Genomic DNA, 24,710 nt, shown 5'->3' with positions numbered 1-24,710 from the left:
CTGCGCCCTCCGCCGAGCCCGGGGACCTCTCTGCGCCCTCCGCCGAGCCCGGGGACCTCTCTGCGCCCTCAGCCGAGCCCGGGGACCTCTCTGCGCCCTCTGCCGAGCCCGGGGACCTCTCTGCGCCAGCTGCCGAACCTCCAGTAGGACATCTCCAGACCGTCAGCGTTCCTGAGGGGGTCGACGACGCTTCTCTGCCGGTCAGCGTTCCTGAGGGGGTCGGCGATGCTTCTCTGCCGGTCAGCGTCTCCGTGGGGGTCGGCAGGGACGACGCTCCACCATCCGGTGTCTCAGTGGGGGTCGGCAGGGACGACGCCTCACCATCCCATGGCTCAGTGGGGGTCGGCCGTGACTATATTCTGCTCCGCCGAGGGTCCAGATGGACGCCTCGCTCCGTTCTGCTCCGCCGAGGGTCCAGGGGGACGCCTCGCTCCACTCTGCTAAGCCGACGGTCCAGGGGGACGCCTCGCTCCATTCTGCTCCGCCGAGGGTCTAGGGGGACGCCTCTCTCCGCTCTGTTAAGCCGAGGGTCTGGAGGGACGCTTTGTTCTCCTCTTCGCCACCGAGGGTCGGGGTCGACGCCTCGCTCAGCTCAGCTACGTCGAGAGGTTCGCGCTGCGCCCTGTCTGCCCGACTCTTGCCTGCTTGGCCCACGTCTGCCCAGCTCCCGCCTGCTTGGTCCACGTCAGCTTGGCTCCCGCCTGCTTGGCACTCGCCTGCTTGGTCCACGTCAGCTTGGCTCTCACCTGTTCCGCCGAGGACCGCGCCCGGACCGCCCGCCTGAACTCTTGCTCCGCCGAGGACAGCGCCCGGGCCGCTCACCTGAACTTTTGCTCCGCCGAGGACGGCATCCGGGCCGCCCTCCTGAACTCTGGCTCCGTCATGGACGGCGTCCGGGCCGTCCACCCGAACTCTTGCTCCGTTGTGGTCGGCACCCGGGCCGTCCACCTGAACTTTAGGCCCATTGTTTGGGTTTATTTTTGTGGGTTTTTGAGTTTGTGCGTTTTTCCCCAGTTTTCAGGTCGGTTTTTTGTTTTGTATATTTGCCCATTTTTCTTTTGTTTTATTATTCAGTTTAGCCCTCCATCCTGTGCTTTTGTTTTTCCCACCACCACCCTCCCGGCTAGTTTTTGTTTTTAGGGACGTCAGGGGACGTCCCTTAAAGGAGGGGGAACTGTGAGGATTTGGATTTTTTGTGTTTTTGGTTTTGTTTTCTTTATTTAGTCTTGTGATTGTTTTCAGTTTGTTTTTTTCCTGTTTATGTTCCTGCTCAGTATTCACTCCTCCCCGTCACTCTTTTTGCCCTCCTTGCCACGCCCATCTCCACCTGTCCATAATTATCTCCACTCACCTGTTTCTACTTACCTCGTCACCCTCAGTATTCAAAAACCCGGTCACTTCTCTCACTATCCGCTGGTTCATTGTTTTTCCTTTGTTGGTTGTAGCTGTCCCCGTGCCTTAGTTCCCTGATGTCTGGTTCCACCGTGCGTATTGGTTTTTGTTTGCTGCCCCGTCAGCTTTTGTTTTGTTGTTTTTTTCTTAGTTAATAAATCAGTTTATTTTTTACTACGAGTCTGCACTCAGGGTTTTTTTCTGTGTCCCGCGATCCTGACAGAGACAGTCCAGCACATCACAGCAGGATGGAAGATGGAGGCAGGCAAAGAAACATGGAACACCATAACCAAACAGCTGGAACAGAGAACAGGAACATCTGTACGAGTCTGGACTGGAAGTCCCACAGTCACAGAGGGAGACTCCACCTAAGGTGGAGGAGATCCAGACTGACAACCAGCTGATGGCTGACCAACCGGACTTTGTGGTTCCTGGGATCCAATAGATCCAACAGATCCCTGGAACCACCTCAGGGATCTGAGACATGTGTGAACAAATCTTTTATTTTACCACAAAAATGACCATTTTCACTTTTGTTTTCATAAAACAGTAAACATGTTTTTATAAATTGATTATTCATTGTTTATTAGTTGTGAAGTTTAATAAATCCATCACTGATGGCACAGCACTGTATTTTACATCTTTTTTTCCCCAACCAAATACTTAGTGCTGGTTAGGAGTTACCTATTAAATAAGTAGGTACTTGTAAAGCTCTAAACTATATGCCCTCGAGGCAGACCTGCATACACATGTACACACACACATGTAAAAAGAACATAGAAAAACACCGGGCAACTGTAAGGTCACATTACCAAGCTTATTTACACATTTACACATTAATTATGCGAAATAAAGAAATACAACCTACTCTTACACTTTTTGGTGTTTTGATTGGTTGATTTTTTTTCTTAATCTCCTTGAAAACTAAAGTAGCAAAATGCATTAAAATTACAGAAAGAAAAAAACAAAAAAACACCAAAACAAGTAAATATATAACTGAAATACTTTTGGTCAGTTCATATCCAACAGTCATTGTCATTTTAGCTGATATTTTTTTTTTCAAATAAAAATAGAGTTAAAAGGTTAATTAAAATGTTTTTACAGTGCATCAGTAAAATTTTGTATCAATACTATCATTAATTTTGTTTATTATTCAAATATTTTACAAATGTTAAATGTGATAAAATAACCCAATTATCCAAATGATTAAAAAATATTATTTACATAATGATTAAAACAAACAAACAAAAAAACATCATTTGCCAGATTTTTCTTATCAGTTAGACTCTATCAAGCTACAAAGCAGGGTGGTGGTTTTCTAATGGAGGCCTGAAGAACTTTGATGTCCCTGCAGTCCAGGTCCAGGTGTCCAGGTGTCCAGGTGTCGGATGGAGGCTCTGGCTGACCCCCACCCCCAGGCATGATTATGTGGAGGTGAGAAGTAGGAGAGCTGCAGAGGAGCTGAAAGGTTCAGACCAGACACCAGAGATTAGACTCTGAAAACCTGGACAAGAAGAAGATCTCTGGACTATATGGAAAAAAGCTGAAAATGAGGAATGAGCCTCTTTGTGCAGTTAAAGAAAAGAATAAAAACTTCCATAACATTTTTTGGACATTTAACAAATTGAAATAATTTTAGGAATCTGAACTGAGCTAAAACAAGAAAGGTTTAATCTGATTTCATGTTAGTGAGGAGAAAATGGTTCTGCGTTTTTAAACAGTGGATGGAAACATCTGGATTCAGCTGTGTCTCAGTGACATAATTATTCACAGATACAAGTAAAGAAATATGATGACGTTAGGTCCATCTCTGATCTTTAAGGAGTTTCTTTTCAGTTCCTCATCAACTTGTTTTACTGAAGAAGCCTTTAAAATGTAATGTCTAAATAAAGTCACCTTCAGCAACAGTAACTGGTCAAAAATCTAAACTGATAAACTGAAGAAACGTACAGCTAGTTGACACAGATCTGACTGATGATCCAGTTAGACCTAAATGATAGTTGTTTTTTTTAAATTATTTTATTCATGCAGTTAGAACCAGTTTCTTTTTTCTTACCTGGGTTTGGACTCTTCTAAAGACCTGATTCTGGATCCAACAAGTCCAGTTCTGCCAGGTTGACCCTCCCAATATGACGGCAGCAGCGCTCGGTGCTGAAGGTTTCCAGTTAACGCGGACACGGATTGAAGCAGAACACCAGGCGGACAGACGGGTCCGAGCTTATTGTGTTCAGAAAACAAACCGAGCGGCTCCAAATTCACCAGTTACTGCCTGACAGTCACTTATTATCAGGTTACCTGGTTAACACTGTCGGTTTGAGACGGAGACAACTCCAAAATGCAACAACTCATCAGTGAAATCATTTTATTTCAGAGAAAAAACCGTTTCCGTTAAAAGCTGAGAAATAAAAGCCAACTCACCCGGTGATCCTCCGGTGCAGAGGAAAGAGAGGAGCAGGCGGGCAACAAGGTGCCGAAACATGACTAAATCCACATTGAACCACCAGGAAGATGAGGGGTTTACTGTGAAATAAACTTATTAACCTCTCACCGAACCACCGGGACAACTTCACCAGACGTGAGGAGAACCGAGATCAGCTCTACTCCATTCATATACCGGCATACGCAACGGCGCGCCGGGTGGGCGGAGTCTGTGAGCACTTTCAACCACGGTCTGATCCCAAACTGAGTTCAAACCAGAGAGGGAGCACTCGTCACGTAATCGTGTGACTCGATGGACAATCGCCGACATTATGAAAACGGGAATGAGTCATCTTGTTGTAGCAGCACTCCTGTGAGTCCTGTGTGTGTCATAACACAGACATATATGTGTTATAACTGCACAAATAAATTCAGAAATGCATCTGGAATATCATTCTGTAGATCAGAAACCCTACAGTATACAATTTTGTGAGAATTTAGTGAATTTATCAAGAAAAACTACCTTCAGGATGTATGTACCGATAAACTTATTAACCTCTCACACTGACACTTTTATTAGACACTGCTCAAAAAAATAAAGAGAACACTCAAATAACACATCCTAGACCTGAATGAATGAAATATTCTCATTGAATAAAAAGGTCCTCCTATAGCATTTACTGTTGTGCAGTACACCCAAAAATAATTGTGACCAATTTTTTTTTGTTTAGCAAAATTATAATAATTTTCTAATTTTCCAAATTTTGTATTCAGTATTAGTTCTTGGAACTGACATGATGGACTTTGCACTTTATTTTAACTGTGTGGTGAAACGGACTGCTAAATGCAGCAGCATCTGTGCAGAACCTTTCTTTGTGGACAGGTGTGCTGGCAGGTTGTGTTCAGGTGAGGCTCTCTGGCCCCCCGCCAGACTTTACAGGTTAGTTTACAGGTTAGTGGTGAACCAAACGCTCAGAAATATTCCCTCAGAGACTGCTGCAGTCAGCAGCTGTTCTGCACATGTAGGAGGACATCAACAGTAAGAATGTCAGACAGCAGAGATCTTTATGTTCCTCACCCTGTTCAACATGGAGCAGCAACCCAACCTCACTGGAAGGCCAAACAAACATCCATGTTTTCACCATTTTGGGTAGAACTGTTTACATGCTGGAGAGGCTGGTGTCTGCTTGTTTTGGCGTCCACTTATGGCCAGGCAGGGGAACTCCAGCTGGTTGATGTGTTTGAAAAGAAACACAGAAGGAGGACGGAGCTGGGCTCTCTGCTGTCTCCAGATTAAGACATGACGTGGTGAACAGGGCTAGAAGTGCTTTGTTGTAAATAAAAGTTTTGCTAAACTACATCTGTTTGAAAAATTTGTGTGTTAAAACATTTTAAAGTAGTGTAGGAATATATTTCTAAATAGCACTTAATGTCTGATTGATTTTAGAGGTGTAACATATCAGGTTTCTAAAATTTAAAGTGGTCAAAATTGCAGTTGTTTTGAAAAATACTGTGTGATTGTTTGGTAGTAATGAGTAATTGTTGTAGACAGATTCATTTCTGTGTTGTGTTTGACTTACTAACATGTTGATACTAAACTATACATAAGTTAAAAAGAGTCCATTCATAACTTTTCAGCAGACCAAGTACATCAGAATTAGTTTTTAACCTTCTAAAATCCATAAAAAAGAACAACTCCACATAAAATCCTGCCTACAGGCATGATATTTATGTAAATATTTATTTAAATAAACAAATACAAATTCCAAATTGTTCAATAAACCAACAAGAGATCTTTGATAGTTTAGATTTGGTTGTTGTACATTTGCTTGTATCTAGCCTGATAAACCCTCTTTTATTTAGAAGGGAAAGTCTCTTTACTTCTAGCTGAGTCATTTGCCGGCTGAGTGATAAGGAACAGAACCATCAGGACATGCCCACACGTCCAAGACTAGCCTGCTTCTTCTTCTCTTTTTAAATTGGTGTTTGTCATCCAGCTTAATGCTGCATTACTGCCATCTTCTGCTCAGGAGAGTAAATCAGACCACACATAAAAAAATCTAACACCTACCACACATAATGTGTTTAATAATTAAAAATAATGATAATATTAAAAAAACTACAAATTTGATTTTTCTCACATAAATGTAATATTCATATTCAAATCAATCAAAATATTCTCACCTGTGCTCTATTGTCTATCCATTATTCCATCCATCCATCTTTCTTTACCCGCTTCTCCTTTCCGGGTCGCGGGGAGCTGGTGTCTGTCTCCAGCAGTCACTGTGCGAGAGGCGGGGGACACCCTGGACAGGTCGCAAGTCCATCACAGGGACACATAGAGACATCTGCTGTTATCCTTTATTTCTTTTATTTCTCCTAAATACCAAGCCACATCAGACAGTTTTAATCTTCAAGGTGGCAGAAGGCCCTAACCAGGTGTGCCCAAGGCTCCTGAGGGCCAGTGCTGGCCAGTTAGGGAGAGCCCGAGTCTGGGAACGGTTCCCACCCTTTGGGAAACCTCATGCATCGTCCCAGTTTTTATTCTCTTCTGTTTCACACGCAGCAGTCACAAACAAACCAACCATGTTAATTATTTTTAACCAAGATCAATAAAAAAAACAACCAACAACAGCAACAACAACAAAAAACTGTCACGGACGGTACAGCATAAAAGTTGTTGCTCTTCCTGAAGGAACTAATCAACTTTGGTAAGTCAGTGAGTTCAGTTGAAAGACATGTTACCAATTCACCTGTACATTGAAGAACCAAAACAGTTCTTGAAGTCAGTAAAATAAAACATTTTAGTATTATTAAACTTCATAACAGCTAGCTATTTTTTCTTGGGTTTTGGACAATTAAAAATATTTGTAGCCATTATTTACAGTAGAATACAGTTTTAGACATAAGACATGTTAAATTAAATCTGGTCAAGAGCAAATGCTTCACAATTAAGCAACATGTACAAATGTTTCCAGCTAAACTAGTTAGTATGAAATTTTGTGTATCTTCAGCGAAAAATGATCAACCTTAATACAAAATTAAAACGTAAAAACAAAATGCAAGTTAAAAGGTTTTGGACATGTTCGAGAGTTCCCAGTCCTGACAGAACGACAGTGATTGTTTGATTTAGTTTATTTTACATTATCTTATTAAATAATGAATGCTAGATTGATAAATAATGAATTTGTTTAGCATCATTCCTTTGCTCACATCTCCAGCACTACTTTTCCTACTGAAGCTGACTCCTTCCTGCTGGAGACAATCCCAGGCAGCCATTCTTGTCATTCTTTGTGTCAGCTGTCAGTTCATTAAATGACTTGTACTGATGGGCGACTTCTTCCTCTGTGTGGCTGGTTTCTTGCTCTTCTTCCTCATCATTGTCACTTCTCTCATCTTTTGTCAGCTTTGATGCACAAAAGTTTAACAAAAATTAATTTCAGGAAAAACAAACCTGAAAACAGAATTAGATTCTGAATAACTGCTGAGAAAGAACATTAGGCTGCAGTTTGTCATTGTAATAGTTTTAACTTTTAGTCTAATGATTTAACAGGTTTAACACTTAGTTTCATCAGAAAGCACATCTGTGACTGTTGTAACTATTGTCTTTTCCAAAGCAGAGCAAAGCTACAGAAACAACAGTTTTAATGATGGACTGAGCCCCTTCCTGTGCTCATTCTTACAATCAGTCAATAATAAAAAAGTAAAAAAGAAAAAAAAATTGTGCATTCGTTTGTGTTCACCTCCTCTGATATGACGTCTCTTTAAAGAGCCAAGGTCATGAACTTCAGTCAGTTAAGTTCACCAGGACTAGACAAGTGACCTTTGATTTTACTAAACCACAAACAGATACTGAAAGATGCCTAAACAAACTTACTTTGCCAAACATAAACTTCTTTATCATGCGGATAATAAGGTAGGCCCAGAACATGTGAAGCAAGAGCAGAACCACAAGCATCACATTGAAGAAGTAATACCCAAAGAAGGGTGGGTAGTAGAAGACTGGGTAAACCCAGGTGCAGTGAATTAACCTGGAAAAAACAAAGAAAAAGGCTTTAACCAACTTGTTTCTTAGCTCATTTTAACTGGTTCTCTGTTTGGTTTTTCTCAGCCAGAAAACCAACTGTGAGCCACATCATTACGTCACTTCAAATGTTTCATCCTCCCTCTGTTGCTTTTTCGGTTTCTGTAGAGGATGAAGGGGCAGCGAGACACTTTATCTCCACAGGTCATTAGGTTTGTTCCAGCAGTGAACAGGGAAGAAAGATTCCCAGTCCATTTGAAGGGCCAACGCAAATACACAGAAAACAAACAACTATACAGCCAAAAGTCAGACTTAAGACCTTACTGTGGGGCAACATTTTTTACTACACCACTCTGTGGTCCATACTCTCTTCAAAAAGAAAAAAAAAGATTACCAGAAAGAAAACATACACTCATTTAGCACACTTATGCAAACACACTGTCTACAACTAAGCATTTTTGAGCTTCTTGTACACACACAAGCTTACCAAAATGGAAAGATGATGAGCCGTGTTACCATAAACACTATGGCAAACAAAACAAAAATAGTTTTGCTGGTTTTCTCCCATCTGGCATAGTTGAATAATTTGGCAGACTGAAAAAAAAGCAAATTAAATGTTAAAAAAAACAGTCAAACTCAAAAATTAGTTGTGTTTCATTTAACATTTTACACTCACTAATAAGAATAAAGCCTGGAGGCTACTATGGTACAAAAGAGGGCTGTTTTGGTGCAACTACAATCTTCTACATCATAATTCAGAAGGTTTAAATCTATTCCAATTCCTGCCATCATAAAATGACTTTTGGGACATGGGACATGATCTTAGAGGGAAAGGAGCCAGAGCTGATTTATGAGGTAAAGCAATACAAATCAGATCTAGCTAGACTCACCTCCACAAACAGTCTTGGTTGTGGAACAACATTCCTGGAGGGTCAGCTTTCATCAGCTTTTTAAGCTACAGGAAGGATTCTGGCTGTTGTTTGTGCTTATGCACCAAACATCAAGCCCCCTGGGTCCAAAGGTTAATAATCATTATTGTAGTCATATCATTAAACCAGTGGTCATCTATCTTGGATATTCAGTTAAAGAGGAGCTGTTGCTGATCACCATTTGTTGATGAGCTAAATCTGGTGGTGGGGAAGACTTCTGGACAAATCTGCTACTCCCAAATGAGTAGTGAGGGTGAATTGACAGTGTCTGGCCAAGGCTCATGTTCTTGAGATGTTAACTCACAAATCTGGATAATTTTTTGAAATTCCACGTTCTTGTGGAAGTTGGGGATACAAGGTCATTAATGACTGTTGTAGCAGCAACTGGAGGCCTCACTGTTGGACTACATATGTATGCTTTCTTGATTTTTCGCAAGATCTGTACAATTTTTGGGTACGGGATTAAAATTCTCTATAACCAATCTGAAACCTTTTGAGCTTAAATGCATGTTAGTGACGTGCAAGTCTCAAGCATGGGTTGGCAAAATCTTTCCCTGTAAACTGCCTGTAGGAGCATTCATGGTGTGTTGTGAGTGAAAAACTGACTTGGTGCCACATCTGTAACTAACTAAATGGGGATTTGTGAAGAATCTGAAAAGAAACTATAAGTTGAAGATTAAAATACAAACTATGATAAATTCAGTCTTAAGCATTGATGATGAAGCAAACATGTAAACACTGTCCGTGTAAAACCAAAATATACTGTTTAGTCATCACTGATATCATAATTTTAAATGGGTCAAAGGTCCCCCATGTTTTGATACTGCACATCTTTGTCCACGGCTCGGTCATCACTCTGCACAAAGCCAACAGTGCCCATTTCATTATCTAAAGGAGACTGTCAGATTNTCAACTGCAGACACACTCAAAAGTCTGATGGACATATAGGCTCCACTCCTCAGAAAGTCAGCTGTTTTGGATCAAATCTAGCAAGAGCCAAATTCCAACATTTTCTGTCATTATTTCACAATGCATGGTTGGATATTTACAAAATGTCACACATTTATCTTATCTTTAATAAGACCCATGGTTGTGAGAGGTATCGCAGCCTTCAGGGGGCCTGACCTGGCACTCTATCACCTGGAGGAGGATGTGAATTTCCCTCAGAGTGTCAGAAGGGGGGGAGATGGAGGTGAAACCAGACCGCAGATTCATCGTAAAAAAAGGCAATTAATTTATTAACTTAAATAAACAGACAAAACAAAAGGGCTGACGTGGCAGCAAAACTAACAATAACAAAATCGAAAAACAAGAAGCGAGGCATGACAAAGCGAGGAACAAGGAGCCAGCAGACAAAGCGGAATGATCCAGTGACGAATGATGAAAAGTGACAGGTTCTTAAAGACTGAGGATAATGAGGTAAATGGGCACAGGTGAGTGATAATGATTACTAACAGGTGGAGATGGGCGTGGCAGACATGACAGGAAAAGTACTGGGGGGGGGGGTAGTGACAAGAGAACAGAAAACCAAAAGACATAACTAAAGCAAAGAACCAAGACAGACAATCATGACAGGGACAGGGTCCTGATGAAAGTTTTAGGAGGCATGGGAAGCCGTTCCACATCTCCTCACCACCAAGGTGGCTGTTAAAGTAGCAGATAAGGCTGTTTGGCTTTATGCAAGCCACTGCAAACTAGTTGTTCATTCTATCTATGACAAGCGAAATAAGCAGCGTGATACAGAAAAACGATAATATGGACATGAACGTGTTCTAAAAAGGAAAAAAAAATTAAGTTTTTTTTAGGAAACTTTAGATATTTTTTTTGTAATTCTGCACAGTAACTTGTACTGTTCAGTGGTGTAATGTACAACAACTAAAATCCAAAAACCAAAGGTAATGTGGCAGAAAACAGGAGCAATCTACTAAACATGGGTAAATTCTAACAGATTTAATCATCAATATTACACATCATGACTGACCTCCAATAAAACATCAGAGGCATCATGGATGAGCATGACCAGAGTTCCGATTCGAATGAAATTGGCACACCAGGAAAATGATAGGAGGACCAGGGTAGCCAAATGATGGATGATTTGCTCCTTGAAGTCCTGAATGAGAGACAGACAAAACAAAAAAATGTGGTAAATACAAAGCACACTCTTTGAAAGGTTTGCATATCTCCTGATAATCCTGTAGTTTAGACATCATTTCTTGCTGTTTATCTCCTAAACAGATACAAAACACAGAAACCACGATGCTGTTGTTGTCAGAGTGACAGAGTCAAGAGGTACAAAAAGGAGCAGACTCCTCCAGGCCCATATTATGAAAACCATTTTCCATTTTCATACTTATACAGTACCACTCAAAGGAAGGAGCCCTGGCATGGTGAGATAATGTATTTATAGGTTACAATGTTGAATTTGATCAGGTGTTTTATCAAGAAATCAAATTTTGAGGTGAAAACTCATAAATAAATAAAAAATGCTGTTTTATTCATATCATTGCCTCATGCTTGCCTCCAGCTGTGTCCAGCAAAATATGCCTGTAGGGCCAGTTAGACCATTTAAAGCTATATAACAAAATATTGTATTTAGCACAGTATTTAACATAGATGTTTATTACTTTTATTCAGTAAATAAATTTTTTTTCTTTTTTTATTTAAACACCGTCTTTTTTTAACTTTTAGAAATAATCGATTTGGTACAAGATTTCTGCATTACGGGGTGCAGCTGATGTACAGAATTAATATTTTAATCTTTAACAACCATTACACACCTTTCTCTTTACATCAAAGGCAACACTGAAGAGAAGGCAGCCATAGAAGCTCATCTCCAGGATATAATACCAGTACTGAGACTCCAGCATGGACTGAAGACAATGTAAACAGAGACAGAAAGAGAGACAAAATGTAATAATGAACTATAACCAGTCTTGTGTCATGTTCTAACTCTTGAAATAAATGAGTCATGGTGCACCTACAAGCTAAGAACAAAAATTGTCATTATTGAAGAGGTTCAGGACTTGCAGAAGAAACCACCAGCCTAGAACCTTAACAGAAGTACAAAACATCGCAGGTGTTTTGAACTTCTGTATACATACATCATTCAGTGCTACCTCAACTCAATGGAGGGCAGAAACGTCGTTAAAAGGCTGGAAGAGCTAATTAACAGAACTGGGAACATCTAGGAACTAATTACAAACTACAAACAAACCAGTGCAGGAAGTTGATGCAGGAACTGAAAAAAGAAAAACAGGCTGAGAGGAACATAAGAACATTTAAGGTTCTTAATGTTCATTTAAGGTAAGTACAGAAAATATACATTGTGAGATAATGCTTACAAGCATTTTGTCTTAAGTCTGTATTTTATCCTAAACTGTCATGATTTCAGTTGATCTGTTATTTTTCTGTATGTCTTTTCATTTTTAGGGTTCATGTCAGTGTGTATAGATTAGTGTTTTTGTTCTTCGTTTCCTGTGTCACTACTCACTTGCACTCAGCTCTGTTATTTTACGGTCTGCCTGCCACGTTCCAACCCTCTGTTTCTTTAAAACTGGTCTCTTTTTATTCATTCCTTGCTGGTTCATTCCTTTCCTTTCCATCTACTTTGTCATCATGCTCCTGTGTTTTCGTCCATGCCACATTCTTGTTATTTAGTTTTTTGCTGCCACATCAGCTTTTGTTTTCTTTTTGTAAATAAATTAGTTTTCATTTTAACTCAAACTATGAGTCTGCGTATTGGGTTCACCATGCTCAATCCTTACATAAACCTTTAACAACAAAACAAAAAACTGCAGAGAACTCAATCATTTGTTTTGCAATGCTGTCCTAAACACAACTTTTTATCAGAATTTGAACAGAATGATGATAAGCCTGGTGGATAAAATTAACTCAAATGTATTATTAGTGGTACTTGTACTGTGTATTTTATTAAATATGTTTAATTTTGTTTCATTTTTTTTTGCTAATTATCTGGAGACTGAAAAATATATATAAAAAACTGACATTAAATGCGTGCAATAGCTAAAAGGCTTTTGACATGAATTCCCATCATTTTGAACTTAATGGTTTCTGTCATAAAAAAGCCATATATTGTCATCAGTTGTGTTTTGTAACGCTGATGTTATTTTTGAAACAGTTCATACATCAGTATAATTTTGTAACATGAACAAACCTGTTGTGGATAATCTGTCCATACTTCTCTTATGTCCTGAAGCCACTGTTTCTGTAAAAACATTGAGAGAAAATCTTACGATTGTAAATATTAAAAGTACAGCCACAAGTGATAGAAAGCCCCAAAAACTCATATTTCTGTGCTGAAATAAAATTGTCTCATTACATCTTTCATTGTTTCTGTACTCACATCATGAAGGGCTACAATTCCTCCAATAAAAGCAGACAGATAGAAGCCAAACCTCCAACTGTGGGAGTTAGAGAAGAGACCTGCATGAACCATTGATAATACTTTTGTGGTGATTTGGCTTTTTCTGGGTTTTGTTTTTGTTTTATTTTGATTGATTTTAGTTCTTTGGTTTTTGTTTTGTTTCTTTGGTGTTATTTGGTTGTACTTTTCGTTTTTGTCTCATGTTCATGTTCATTCCCACTCTCCCCCAGTCATTCACTTCTCTGTCAGACACGCCCATCTTCACCTGTCCCGACTCAGCGATCATTCCACCTGTTCCCACTCACCTCGTTAACCCCAGTCTTTAAAACCCGGTCATTTCTCTCCATACCTCGCTGGTCCATTGTCTAAGGTTTGTTTGATGTTTGTCTCTCTTGTTTGCTTCGCTCCGTGTTCCTGGTTTTCTGAGTTCTGTTCCATTTATGTATTTTTATTTAGTTCTTATCTGTTTGCTGCCACGTCAGCTTTTTGATTTTGTTCGTTTTCTTAGTTTAATAAATTAGTTTTTCTTTCTTTAAAATGAGTCTGCATTCTGGGTTCACCTCCGTCATCTCCACCGTTCCTGACAACTTTTAATCTCTCTCTGTCACTCCCACACACACACACATACAGTCATCTGATTTTATCTACCACTTTATGTCTTTATCTCACTGAGAAAATAATGTGAATAAGGAAGTTCACTAAAATCCTGTTTAGGATGTCACTACTTTAATGTGGACCATGGTCAGAAATTGGCATACGTGGTGAACATGTAAACTCCACAAAGAGAGACCCACCTGAAATTTGAACTGGTGACTATCCTATAAGGAAATGGTAATAAGCAGCTACACCACTGGACTGCACATTCTTTGTCGTCTGTTAAACTTTAACTTTCCACAGATCTATCATGTCACATGACCACCACTCCCCTGAGAATACTTATGACACACCAGTTCACACACTAGAATAATCACACCAACATACCACATACAGTGCATCCAGAAAGTGTTCACAGCGCTTCACTTTCTCCATGCTGGCTGTTAAAAAAGCAAAATGGGAAAAAAAGCACATGGCCAAGATCTCAGGGGAGTGGCTACGGGACCACTCTGTGAATGTCTTGAAGTGGCCAAGCCAGAGTCCAGACTTCAATCCGACTGAACATCTCTGGAGAGATCTGAAAATGTCTACACAAATGTCTCCCATCCAACCTGATGGAGCTTGAGAAGTACTGCAATGGGCCAAACTGTCTAAATATAGGTGTGCTGAGCTTGTGGCATCACATTCAAAAATACATGAGGCTGTAATTGCTGCCAAAGGTGGATCAATAAAGTATTTAGCAAAGGATGTGAGTACTTAGGAAACTAAAAAATTGCATTGTATGTTTGATAAATTTGCAAAAATTTCAGAAAATCTTTTTTCACATTGTCATAATGGGGTATTGTGTGTAGAATTTTGAGGAATGAGATAAATTTAATACAATTTGGAATAAAGCTGTAACATCACAAAATGTGGAAAAAGTGAAGCGCTGTGAACACTTTCTGGATGCACTGTAAGTTTGTTTTCATCAGAACATCTAATTGCACACAGCAAATAATGACCTTGCCTCTCTGAACTTCTTCAGAACTCCGGGCTGGTCCTGTCCTCGTCTTTTTCTGAACCAGCGTTCAACTTGTCTCACTGACAAACTGCTTTTCTTAGACAACCCATCAATGTCAATCTGGATTTAGACACACACACACAGAAAATAAATAAATTTAAATAAATTTATTTTTACACGGCAGCACAAAGCTCCACCATGGCTCTTAAAGTAACCGTTTATAAATGAGGAAGTGAAGGTTTCAGTGTCTCTGCTTCCAGTTACAGGACGAACCCTGCCGCCCAGAGGATCAGGTGTTCCACCCCCTCTCTCTGTCCGTTAAGGAAATGGAGCTTGTGTGTGAGGTTGAGTGATACCAACTAGATATAGTTTGACTCACCTCTATGCACAGCTTGGACTCTGCAACCAAACTGCACCAGGGAAAGAGGCATTGGGCGGGGGTGGGAATACACACATGCCCCCAGCTGAGCACCAAGATATTGGAGTTCTCCCTGAAGAAAGAGAGGGCTGCCTCTCTGTGGCTCAGAGTTGCAGGAGGTAAGGTTCTGACTATTGTTTGTGCTTACGCTTCAAACTTCAGTTCAGATTACCTGAGCTTCTTGGAGTCTTTGGATGGTGTCCTGGAAGGATTGCTGTCTGGGGATTCTGTTGTTCTCCTGAGTGACTTCAGTGCCCATGTTGGCAATGACGGTCATGATCAGGAGGTTGTGGGTTCAATCCCCGGCCGGGTCATACTAAAGACTGTAAAAATGGGACCCATTGCCACCCTGCTTGGCACTCAGCATTAAGGGTTGGAATTGGGGGGGTTAGATCACCAAATGATTCCCGAGCGCAGCACTGCTGCTGCTCACTGCATCCCTCAGGGGATGGGTCAAATGTGTAGAACAAATTTCACACACTTAGTTGTGTGAGACAATCAGTGGATCTTTCTTCTTCTTTCTTATCTGGAGGAGGGTTATTAAGAGGAACGGCCTCTCTGATCTGAACTTGGCCAGTGTTCCGTCATTGGACGTCTGTGTTAGGCATGGGCTGTCCATAATGGACACCGTGTTTGAGCACAGGGTGGGAAAGTGATTTGCGTGCGAGTTCAGCTGACACAAACTGAGCAACTCGCCTCAGTTTTACAGATTGAAACTTCACAGTTTTCAGTTTGAATTGAGAAAGCTCCTCGAATGAGAGATGAAATACTTCGAAAAACAAGAGAATTCCAGTCACTTTTTAAACAAAACACTTTGAGGATCATCGTGTTTTAGATGAAAATAAAATGAAAATTGACACCAACAAACTTTGGATGAAACCACAAATAACGTTTTGTCAAATTAATACTTTTCTTTTGGTCTTGCCGTGTATAGAGCTCACAATTAACCCAGCTGAAATTAGTTACCATGTGTTCTGAGTGAAATGTTATACCTGAGCAGGATTTTTGCTCTGAGTGGTATAGAAGAGTTCCAGGGAAGGGTTGTCTTCTGCTTTCAGATGGACTCGCCGTTTGATTCCAGCGAGGACTGCGAGGGGCGTTGCGATCCACCTGCAGTACATTAAACACATTCTAATTATCTTAGTGTCAATGAAACATATGCAACATATGATAGAGTGCACAAATTTGTTTTTGATACAGAAGACATAAAAATGTGAGAATTTCCAAAAAAATATTCAAAGTAACTTTAGTTATGTACTCCTGTGTACGCACATTAGTGCCGTATATTAATTGTGTCAATTTAGCTTTTCCTCTTGCATTATCTAATGGCAAATCATGGCATGTAATAAATGCAAAGTTTGTATTTGTTTACACACATTATCAGTTCACTACAGCTGGAGGAGGTACCAAAGCTGGTACATCATCACCTGCCCATATCTTAAGTTTCAACATAGTATTAAATGTGTACTGAACAAAATGATACATGCGCTCCATGACGCCTATGCATATGTTAATGTAGCCAGAGAGTCGTCATTAGCATACAGACTTGTCCAACTTGCTTGCCAAACCAAACATTCACTAGCAAAGACATGCCATGCATACTAGTGCAAAGTGTGACTATTGGAGATTTGCTCTGCATTCAAGTAAAAAAAAGAGAAATAAGAGTAAAAAAGTGGAAACCTGGACATCCCTTTCCCCAGTGACACTTTCCAGCTCGTCCTGGGAGATCCCAAGGTGTTTCTAGGCCAGAGAGGATATATAACCCCTTAAGAGTTTCGGGGCTGCTGAGAGGTCTCCTCTGTTAGACATGCCTGGAAAACCTCCAAAAAGAAGCATCCTAATAGATGCCTGAACCACCTCGACTGACTAGTGGCTCTACTTTGAGGTTCCTCCCAATGTTCCCCTCAGATGACAGAACACCTCATCCTAACCCCGATCCTACGCACTTCCACTTCAAATGTGCATAAAAACCTTCACTTTAAATGGTCTGCTTAAGAAAAATAAAATATTTTTTTGGTAAGACATCCACCTGTTGAAAAAGAGACATATACAGCCATATACACGAGACACAGCCCTACAGTGGAGTAGGTAGAAGAAAGTTACTGTTTGTAAAGAGAATCCCAGGGAGATTTGCACTGGGTCTGCTTGACACAACCTCACACTTTTGGCAGTATTTACACATTTCAAGTCACATTTTTCAGGACTGACAGCACTTGTGCCAGTGTATCTATAAGCTTGCGCTGAACGTAAAGTTTGCTTCTATTTCAGCTTCAAAGTGTGATAAAAATGTGCCATAAGATTGTCATTGTGTAGATCTATGTGACATAAGGCAGCAGCTTTCTTCTTGCACATAGCTTCATCCTGACATGGCCTCAGAGAGTTATGCCAGGATAGACCTCTGGCATTGTGTAATCATAGGCTTATGTGGTTGGATCTAGGTGAGAATGATGGAGATTTAGAAAATTTGTCTTAAGCCAGACACATTCCAATTGGTTGTATAGGTCATGGAGAGCATAGGGGTTAGAGTGGCTTTAATTTGACCTAAAATTGATGCAAGATATAAAAAAGGTAATGCACAAATAAATAAAATATCCAAATGTGAAAATATAAAACAGATAAAATGTTTGCGTCAAAATTTGCACCAAGCTTCTCAGCTTGGTTAGTGCTAATACGCTGTTCATACATGGGTTGATTAAAATATTAAATAACTGGTGACAATTTTACCAGCATTTAATAAATGCTAGAAGATGTTTTAAAATGAATGACTTCAGACCATTTTGGAGTTCTATACATTCACTCTGTCCTTTCCTCACTCTGTTGTAGAGCACAGTGAAATTTTTTCACACAGCTGATTTTAAATAAACAAGCAGTTCACCATACTCCCGTGTTTCATCTGAACCGCCCATTTCTGCTTAATTTTGGTGTTGAAGGTTTTAAATGGTATCTTCTACTCCTTTTCTGTTGAGGAAGTTAGCAAAATGAGATAATACAAAATGTGCGTCCTCTCTAGAAGAGAGTGAGAATTGCTTGTGACTAATGCATTTTTTAGTTTGATTTTGTGCACCGAACCCTGATATCTGTACCATTATAGTTAACTACAAAGACATGTATGTTACACCACTAAAGTGTAAATACACTGTCAATCGTACCTTTCAAACAGGTATCGTATGAGTAAAAAGACAAAGGCGTAGGGAACTGTGATGTAAAGATGTGAAGGTTTGGCATAGATTCGACCCTCCTTGTCTTCCAGGTCAGACCATGAGAGCTCTGAAGGCAGCCAGAGTTTGTCCCACCAGAACCACTCGTAGACTGTGTCAAACATCCCTCTTCTGTAACAAAAGTGTCAGAATATAGAAACACAATAAGAGTAAGATCAGGGTAACTATAGATAAACAGAATTTCTGTATTTTAAGGTGTCTGATAAATTCACAGAGATTAGTCCAGTTTATAGGCATAGGAACTGGGGGGTGGGGGGGGGCAGGTCCCCCTCAATATTCGAGACTGATGCGTTTGTCCCACCCAAAAAATTACACTGTGGAGGAGAAAAATACATTATCTTTAAATCTCAAACTTACACGCTTTTATTTTAAGGGCACAACACAGCGTTATGTCACTGCTCCCCCCAGCCCTATGTGCCTAATGTGAGATAAACCAACTGGTATATCCTAGAGAGCTGAAACTTTGTATATAGGTAGATCCCCCTAAAACAACAACAAAAAAAGTCTCTTGGATTTATGTCCTAAATCCAACAGGAAGTCTGCCATTTTGAGTCAAAAGATAAATTTTGGTCGTTTTTCAATTTTCATACATGCCGAACTTTAACAAACTCTAGGGATTTTGAGCCATCGGCTTCAAACTTGGTCAATATGCAGTTACGGGATGAGGGAGTAAAAGTTATCAAAATCCTGAGTTTTCGTGCACATTAAAGGGGCAGGGCCAGGCCTCAAAGTTGGCCTGTTTGCCATGAAATTCAAACTGCTATAACTTTCACAGAAAAAGGTCAATTTGAAGCCATTTTTTATGTTTAGAAGCAGCAATGCAGGGGCAGAACAAAGGAGACAAAAGGAGAGGATGGTACAGGGATTGAGGTGAGGTCTTGAATTAAATTATTGAAAACCTTTACTGTAAGGGTGAGGTTATGCTGTAAACAGAGTTGACAACATATGAGATGTACACTGTACACATCTGCAAATCAGTTGTTAAAAATATTTATTCCGTATGATAAAAACCTTATCAGATACTTTTTAGCTTCTGTAAGTCACTTGCTGTACTGTACATGACAACATGTCTTGTTCTCTGTTGTAAATTCATTAATGCCATTCAGGGACGTCAAAGGCTCAAGGCAGGAAGCCAGAGTGACGGAGAGACAGGAGCAGACGAACAGGTAAGAGAGAGTAATACATAGCAGTAGATATTTTACAAGAGTTCACAAAATGATGGCAAAAATTGGATTGCTTGCTAGCACCAGTGCTGCCATCTGATAAAGTAAATGTCAGAGCGTGGGGAGACGGAGGCGAACCCAGAACGCAGAATCATCTTAAAACCGAAACTAGTTTAATAAAGAAAAAATATAATATAACAAAAAATATAAATATAACAAAAAAAAGGCCGACACGGCAGCGAAAACAGACTATGATATGGTTACAAAAAGGCGAGGCGAGGCGAGGAGAACCGAGAGACAGGATATAACCAAACAGCAACAACATCAACGATCCGGCAGAGAAGTGGAGAAGCCGACCAGCTTTTAAAACTGAGGATGATTAAGAGAAGTGGGCACAGGTGAGTGATTACAATCGCTGACAGGTTGGAAATGGGCGTGGCAGACAAACAGGAGCAGACTGAGGGGAGGTGAATGATGACAAAGGGACAAGGAACAAAACAGAACAACAAACAGACAAGATGACAACTGCTAACTAAATCAAGACAAAACAAACACCCAGATCCTTACAGTAAATACACTGCCTGATTAAAGAAGACTCAGGACGTTTTGTTAGGTGGTTTTCCCACAACACAATTTTTCCAAGAAACATTTGAAAAAGAAGAAAATAAAAGATCAAATAGTATTTTGTGAATGCTTTGAACAGAAATATGTCATAAATTAAGTACACTGCAGACTATTTACAAATCTGTTAGGTTTCAAATATGTGTTCCTCCCAATGGTAAATTCATTCCTACGCCCTTGGTCCAGTTTAAGTCTTTTTTTATTTTTTTACAATGACTTTGTTAACGTTTAAAATTCTGGAAAATATTTCTTGCACAGATTGGTGAGCAATTTTTTTGAAGCCAAAAATGTGTTGAAGAATGGTAAATATAAAAAAGGTACTTTAAACCGAACCTACAATAAAAAGACTGCAGTCAGAGGTATAACCGTAAATATACAGACAGGTGTGTTTACTAACCAAATATTGACTGTCATCCCTCACTCAGTCTCAGATCCCTCCCACACCTGTAGACACTCCCTTTTGACACACACACCCCCACACACACACACACACATACAGAGAGAGAGAGAGAGAGAGAGAGAGAGCAAAGACTTTAAATGCTGACAGTGACAGCCCATATTATGTTTAGAAGTGTGTGTCCAAAAAAGACGAAAAGACGAATGAAAGAAAAACCCAGCTGAACCTTGTCTACAAACTGGAAACTAAACTTTTTTTTTTTTTTTAAATTTTTTGATAAATAATCTGCACCATTTAAACCAATAATCAGTAAACTTTCTTCAAAATAAAGTGCTGTTACCTTTCATGCTGTGGTAACAGCTTACCTTTGTTTTCATGGAAATAGAGCAAAAAACTGTATTAGTAATTCAATGTAATTCCCATGTCAGTGTAGTAAATGTGAGAAAACTTGTAATAAAAATTGTACAAAAACTCCAAAACTTGTCTACTGTATTTTCCGCACTATAGGGCACACTGGATTATTGGGCGCACTGTCAATGAATGGTCCATTTTCAAACTTTTGTCATATATGAAGGTGCACGGGACTATAAGGTGCATTAAGCGAAACAAAACAGCCCAGTTTTTTAGGAGAATACGGCGCCAACGTAAAAGCCTCCACATACTTGGGTGTTCTTCGCTCTGCAGAGGTCCACTCGAGGTGGACTCAAAGCGGATGTCTACCGAACATGTCCACGCAATGATCAATTTTTATGACCGCACACTCAGTACTCAGTACTCATACTCTGCCCGGCAAGAAATGGTGTTCACATCGAACTGTGTTGTGTGCGACACCAACTGCTCTTGGTTGAAAATCAGTGCCAGCGCGACAGAAAAACTGACGCTTTTTTTCAGAAAATTAAAGGGTTTGCCTTATAGTCCGGAAAATACAGTAACTTCTGCTGACACCGTGTTTTTATGTCTTTTAGCTGTAGCTCGGCTGGATAAAAAAAGCACTGCACTAACATAGCTCATTAACTGTCTATATTCAGGGTTGATAAATGGCAATTTTCTTTGGTTTCAAACAAAACACTCAAGTCATGGACTGTTATTCAATAATAGTAAGAGAAAAAAAACTTGTTTTATGTCACATTTATTAAGCATGAAGCTAAAGAAATACAAATGCTAACAAAATGCATTGTTCCCGACTGCCTCAACCTACCCCACCCTAATAAAAAATAATTTATTTTTTGTAGACAGACATGACAAATTTAATTTCATTAGTTTTTTATTTGTCTTTCTGAAAACAGATATTTCATTCACCACAGCTGAGTTATGACAAAACATTGACAGTCCTAGGGTAAACTTCCTTAACTTCAGAAAACAAATTTTCTGCATCTTTAGGCAACGTCTCTAAATGGAGCATCACAGTTTACACATCAGAAACAAAGAAAAAGGGTTAGGTGTAGTCTGGAAGAAGTACTGGGCTTTAAACTAAGAACAGGTAAAGTATTGACAAGCCACAAATCAAGGTCACTGGAAAACAGACGCTTACCTTTCCACTATCAGGAACCAAACACAAAAGGTGCGGGCACTTGTTTCCACAATGGCTGTCTGCTGGTGTTTGCTGTGGGAAATGAGGACAGGTGGTACAGTTCTCTTTAACCCCCACCCCCACCCCTGACAAACAGCCACTCTTTGTTTAACATTCTCTAGGTTACGCCCACCACATCCACATCCACATCCACAGTTATTTGTGAAGGCCTTTTTTCCTCCCCTCCAGGAAGTAAAGGCAGCTTAATAAATTGTTTTTTTCTTCCCCCAAGTGATCCGACACCCTCGCTTAGATAAAGCAGATTACCAAGTTCCTCTTTAAAATAAACCTCAAATGACCAGAGACAAATTACACAGATTTTAAAATACATGAAAACCAAAATGTCTATAATGATTCGTATTGTTTCTCTGGCAAACAAATCTGCTCAACATTGTTCTTTCAGATTATTATGTCACATTGGAAAAAGTAGATGTTTACCCACATTTTATCGTCATTTTCAAGCATATAGTTTTTTTGCTTTTAGTTAACTAGTAGCAGTGTGTGTGTCCTGATAAGCAAATATTGTACTGACACATTATGTCAAAGGTCTTGGTAACCCTATGTTGTGTAAATGGTAAATGGCCTGCACTTATATAGTGCTTAATCTAATCCAGGGACTCCGAAGCACTTCCTACTACAATCAGTCATTCGCACATTCATTTACACAGTCGTGCACTAATGGCGGTGAGCTACATTGTAGCCACAGCTGCCTCGAGTCAGGCTGACAGAAGTGAGGCTGCAATTACACTGGCACCATTATACCAGGTGGGGGTGTGGCAGTGGTTAAGAAGGTAGGGGTTCATCCAGTAACCAGAGGGTCGCAGGTTCGAACCCCCACTCTGAACCCATAAGCAGTTGCCAATGGTTAATTGAAGGTCCCGTTGCACTGATATGTCCTTATTACTACTTACACATTATTCTTCTGTAAGCACTATTTGCATGACATTAGTTTTACTTAAGGACCTGCTGGAGGGACCGAAGGCTCTGCAGAGGGCACTGGAGGAACTGAAGGCACTGCAGCGTATAACCATTCTTATTTTTGAGCTTCACCTTTAATGTGTGAAACAGAAACACCAGCACCATCATTGCTACATTTATTGTCTGATATGTGAAACACGTGATTTGTGACATTTTGTCTTTTATTTTATTTTATGGCGGATCGCAAACAACATCTAGGTGCATGCTGCCACCTACTGTGACTTTTGTCAACTGCACTTTTGTGACTTTTTAAAGAACATTTTAATTACCTGATTTTCAACACCTGTGTGGAGAAACAGCTGAAGCAGCAAAGGTGAGGTGCGAGGGGATTTTAATCTCTCTCTGTGTTTAAAGTGTTTAAATGCAGGCAAAAGCTTTTAATGCTCTTTATGCTTTTAATAGGTCGTGCTTTTAAATACTACGCTTTCCAATGTTTGCTACGCTTTCCAGTGTTTGCTACGCTTTCCAGTGTTTGCTACGCTTTCCAATGCTGTTCTCAAATGCTCGCTGTGGTTTAAAGTTGCCTGTTTTATGGTTTTAAGGTGTTAAAGGTTTTTATTGGTTTTAAAGGTTTATGGTGGTGCTTATGGTGTTAAAGGGTTTGAAGGTTTATGATGGTTTAAAGTTTTATGATGATTTAAAAGTCCCATGACTGTCCCATAACTATGCCCACTGCTTTGTGTGGTTGATATTACAGACGTAAACCAAAACGTACACGCACCTGAGCAGGAGGGAGTCTCTGCAGTCGGAACGACCTGGTCGGAAACTGAAAATGAGTGTGCTTCAAAATTAACGTTGAGAAAAGCTGCTCTAATGCATGGGGAATGAGTTCCGCAGGAGTTCGGTGGACCATTGGTATCGGAACGTTCACATTTCGTTCTAACGAGAAGTATTACCCGCCACTTCGGCACACGTCGGCACTTCGGCACTCGCTATCCAATCCAAGCAACTGTATCCAAGAACTATCCTCTCTTCGTCCGGCCGCAGGTGCGCCGGAGGTCTCTGTCGGATGAAGGCTTTTCGGTGAAGCAGCGGCGTCGCTTTGCTGAAAGAAAGAGGAGCGAAAACGGATCAGCGAATGACTCTCACCAGAAGCAAATCAAGGTGAAGCCCGAGAGTGGAACCGGAACCAGAACCAGAACCAGAACCAGAACCAGGGACAAGACGTCGCCCGGAACAATGGCCGCGTGGAGGAACGGTTCCTCTCCATTCTCCGAGCCGACAACTCGGACCCAATTCAACACAAAACACACAGCCCGAACTGAAACCGACCAGTTTTACCAAACTGTGTAGCGACGAAGCGACTGCCGGCGGTCCAAATGAGGAGGGAACGAGTCCGGGCGGACATTCTGCTCCGGCTCCGGCAGTGGCGTGTTGACGAAGTTTTAGGCTACTTCGCGGACTTACAACTAGCTCGGACGTTTGAGTTTCACCCCTCCGCCAGAGCTACTGTGCTGAACCAAACAGTTAAATAAACTGTTAAGCCGAACGGTTACAATGCAGCGTTTATGCAATTCAATAAATGTAATGTTAACGCAATTTACCCACTTTGTGTTGATTTTTCGAAATGTTTTTTACAGGTGTGAACATGGACATTTCAATTT

General features: G+C 40.4%; 2 protein-coding genes across 8 annotated transcripts in view; both read right to left on the bottom strand.

Annotated features, from left to right (window-relative positions):
• Positions 1 to 5,434, bottom strand: part of adamts17 (ADAM metallopeptidase with thrombospondin type 1 motif, 17) — a 56,639-nt gene extending 51,205 nt beyond the window's left edge. The window contains exon 1 of the mRNA XM_017440255.3: positions 3,811 to 5,434. Coding sequence (XP_017295744.1) covers positions 3,811 to 3,871 — 61 coding nt within the window. The 5' untranslated portion in view covers positions 3,872 to 5,434. The remainder of the gene's footprint in view (positions 1 to 3,810) is intronic.
• A 365-nt stretch (positions 5,435 to 5,799) lies between these two features.
• cers3a (ceramide synthase 3a) lies at positions 5,800 to 24,700 on the bottom strand. Of its 7 annotated transcripts, XM_025002539.2 has the most exons (15): positions 24,388 to 24,697; positions 24,003 to 24,151; positions 23,828 to 23,861; positions 22,090 to 22,161; positions 20,559 to 20,618; positions 18,309 to 18,488; positions 16,152 to 16,269; positions 14,743 to 14,861; positions 13,127 to 13,184; positions 12,938 to 12,988; positions 11,541 to 11,633; positions 10,745 to 10,873; positions 8,322 to 8,428; positions 7,688 to 7,841; positions 6,165 to 7,216 (listed from the first exon to the last, which is right to left on the bottom strand). In XM_025002539.2, the coding sequence occupies exons 6-15, from the start codon at positions 18,479 to 18,481 to the stop codon at positions 7,043 to 7,045; spliced, it is 1,176 nt and encodes a 391-aa protein (XP_024858307.1). In that variant the 5' UTR covers positions 18,482 to 18,488; positions 20,559 to 20,618; positions 22,090 to 22,161; positions 23,828 to 23,861; positions 24,003 to 24,151; positions 24,388 to 24,697; the 3' UTR covers positions 6,165 to 7,042. The 7 variants fall into 7 exon arrangements, with proteins under 7 accessions (XP_037835705.1, XP_037835706.1, XP_024858307.1 ...); XM_037979775.1 differs by having other exon boundaries at positions 23,828 to 24,151; positions 24,379 to 24,697; XM_037979777.1 differs by lacking the exon at positions 18,309 to 18,488 and having other exon boundaries at positions 5,800 to 7,216; positions 23,828 to 24,151; positions 24,388 to 24,700.
• Positions 24,701 to 24,710: the final 10 nt, after the last annotated feature.

Source organism: Kryptolebias marmoratus, linkage group LG15 (genome assembly GCF_001649575.2).
Source record: "Kryptolebias marmoratus isolate JLee-2015 linkage group LG15, ASM164957v2, whole genome shotgun sequence".
Classification (NCBI taxonomy): domain Eukaryota; kingdom Metazoa; phylum Chordata; class Actinopteri; order Cyprinodontiformes; family Rivulidae; genus Kryptolebias; species Kryptolebias marmoratus.
Note: the sequence above shows the minus strand (reverse complement) of the source record. Positions and strands in the feature narration are given on the sequence as shown.

Coding starts and splice junctions, on each gene's coding strand:
- cers3a (XM_017440261.3), bottom strand. CDS start 18,481: ATGTTTGACACAGTCTACGAGTGGTTCTGGTGGGACAAACTCTGGCTG. Junction 16,270..18,308: donor ATACGATACCTGTTTGAAAG/GTACGATTGACA, acceptor AATGTACTGCAG/GTGGATCGCAACGCCCCTCG. Junction 7,842..8,321: donor CTCATCATCTTTCCATTTTG/GTAAGCTTGTGT, acceptor TGTTTTTTCCAG/GTTAATTCACTGCACCTGGG.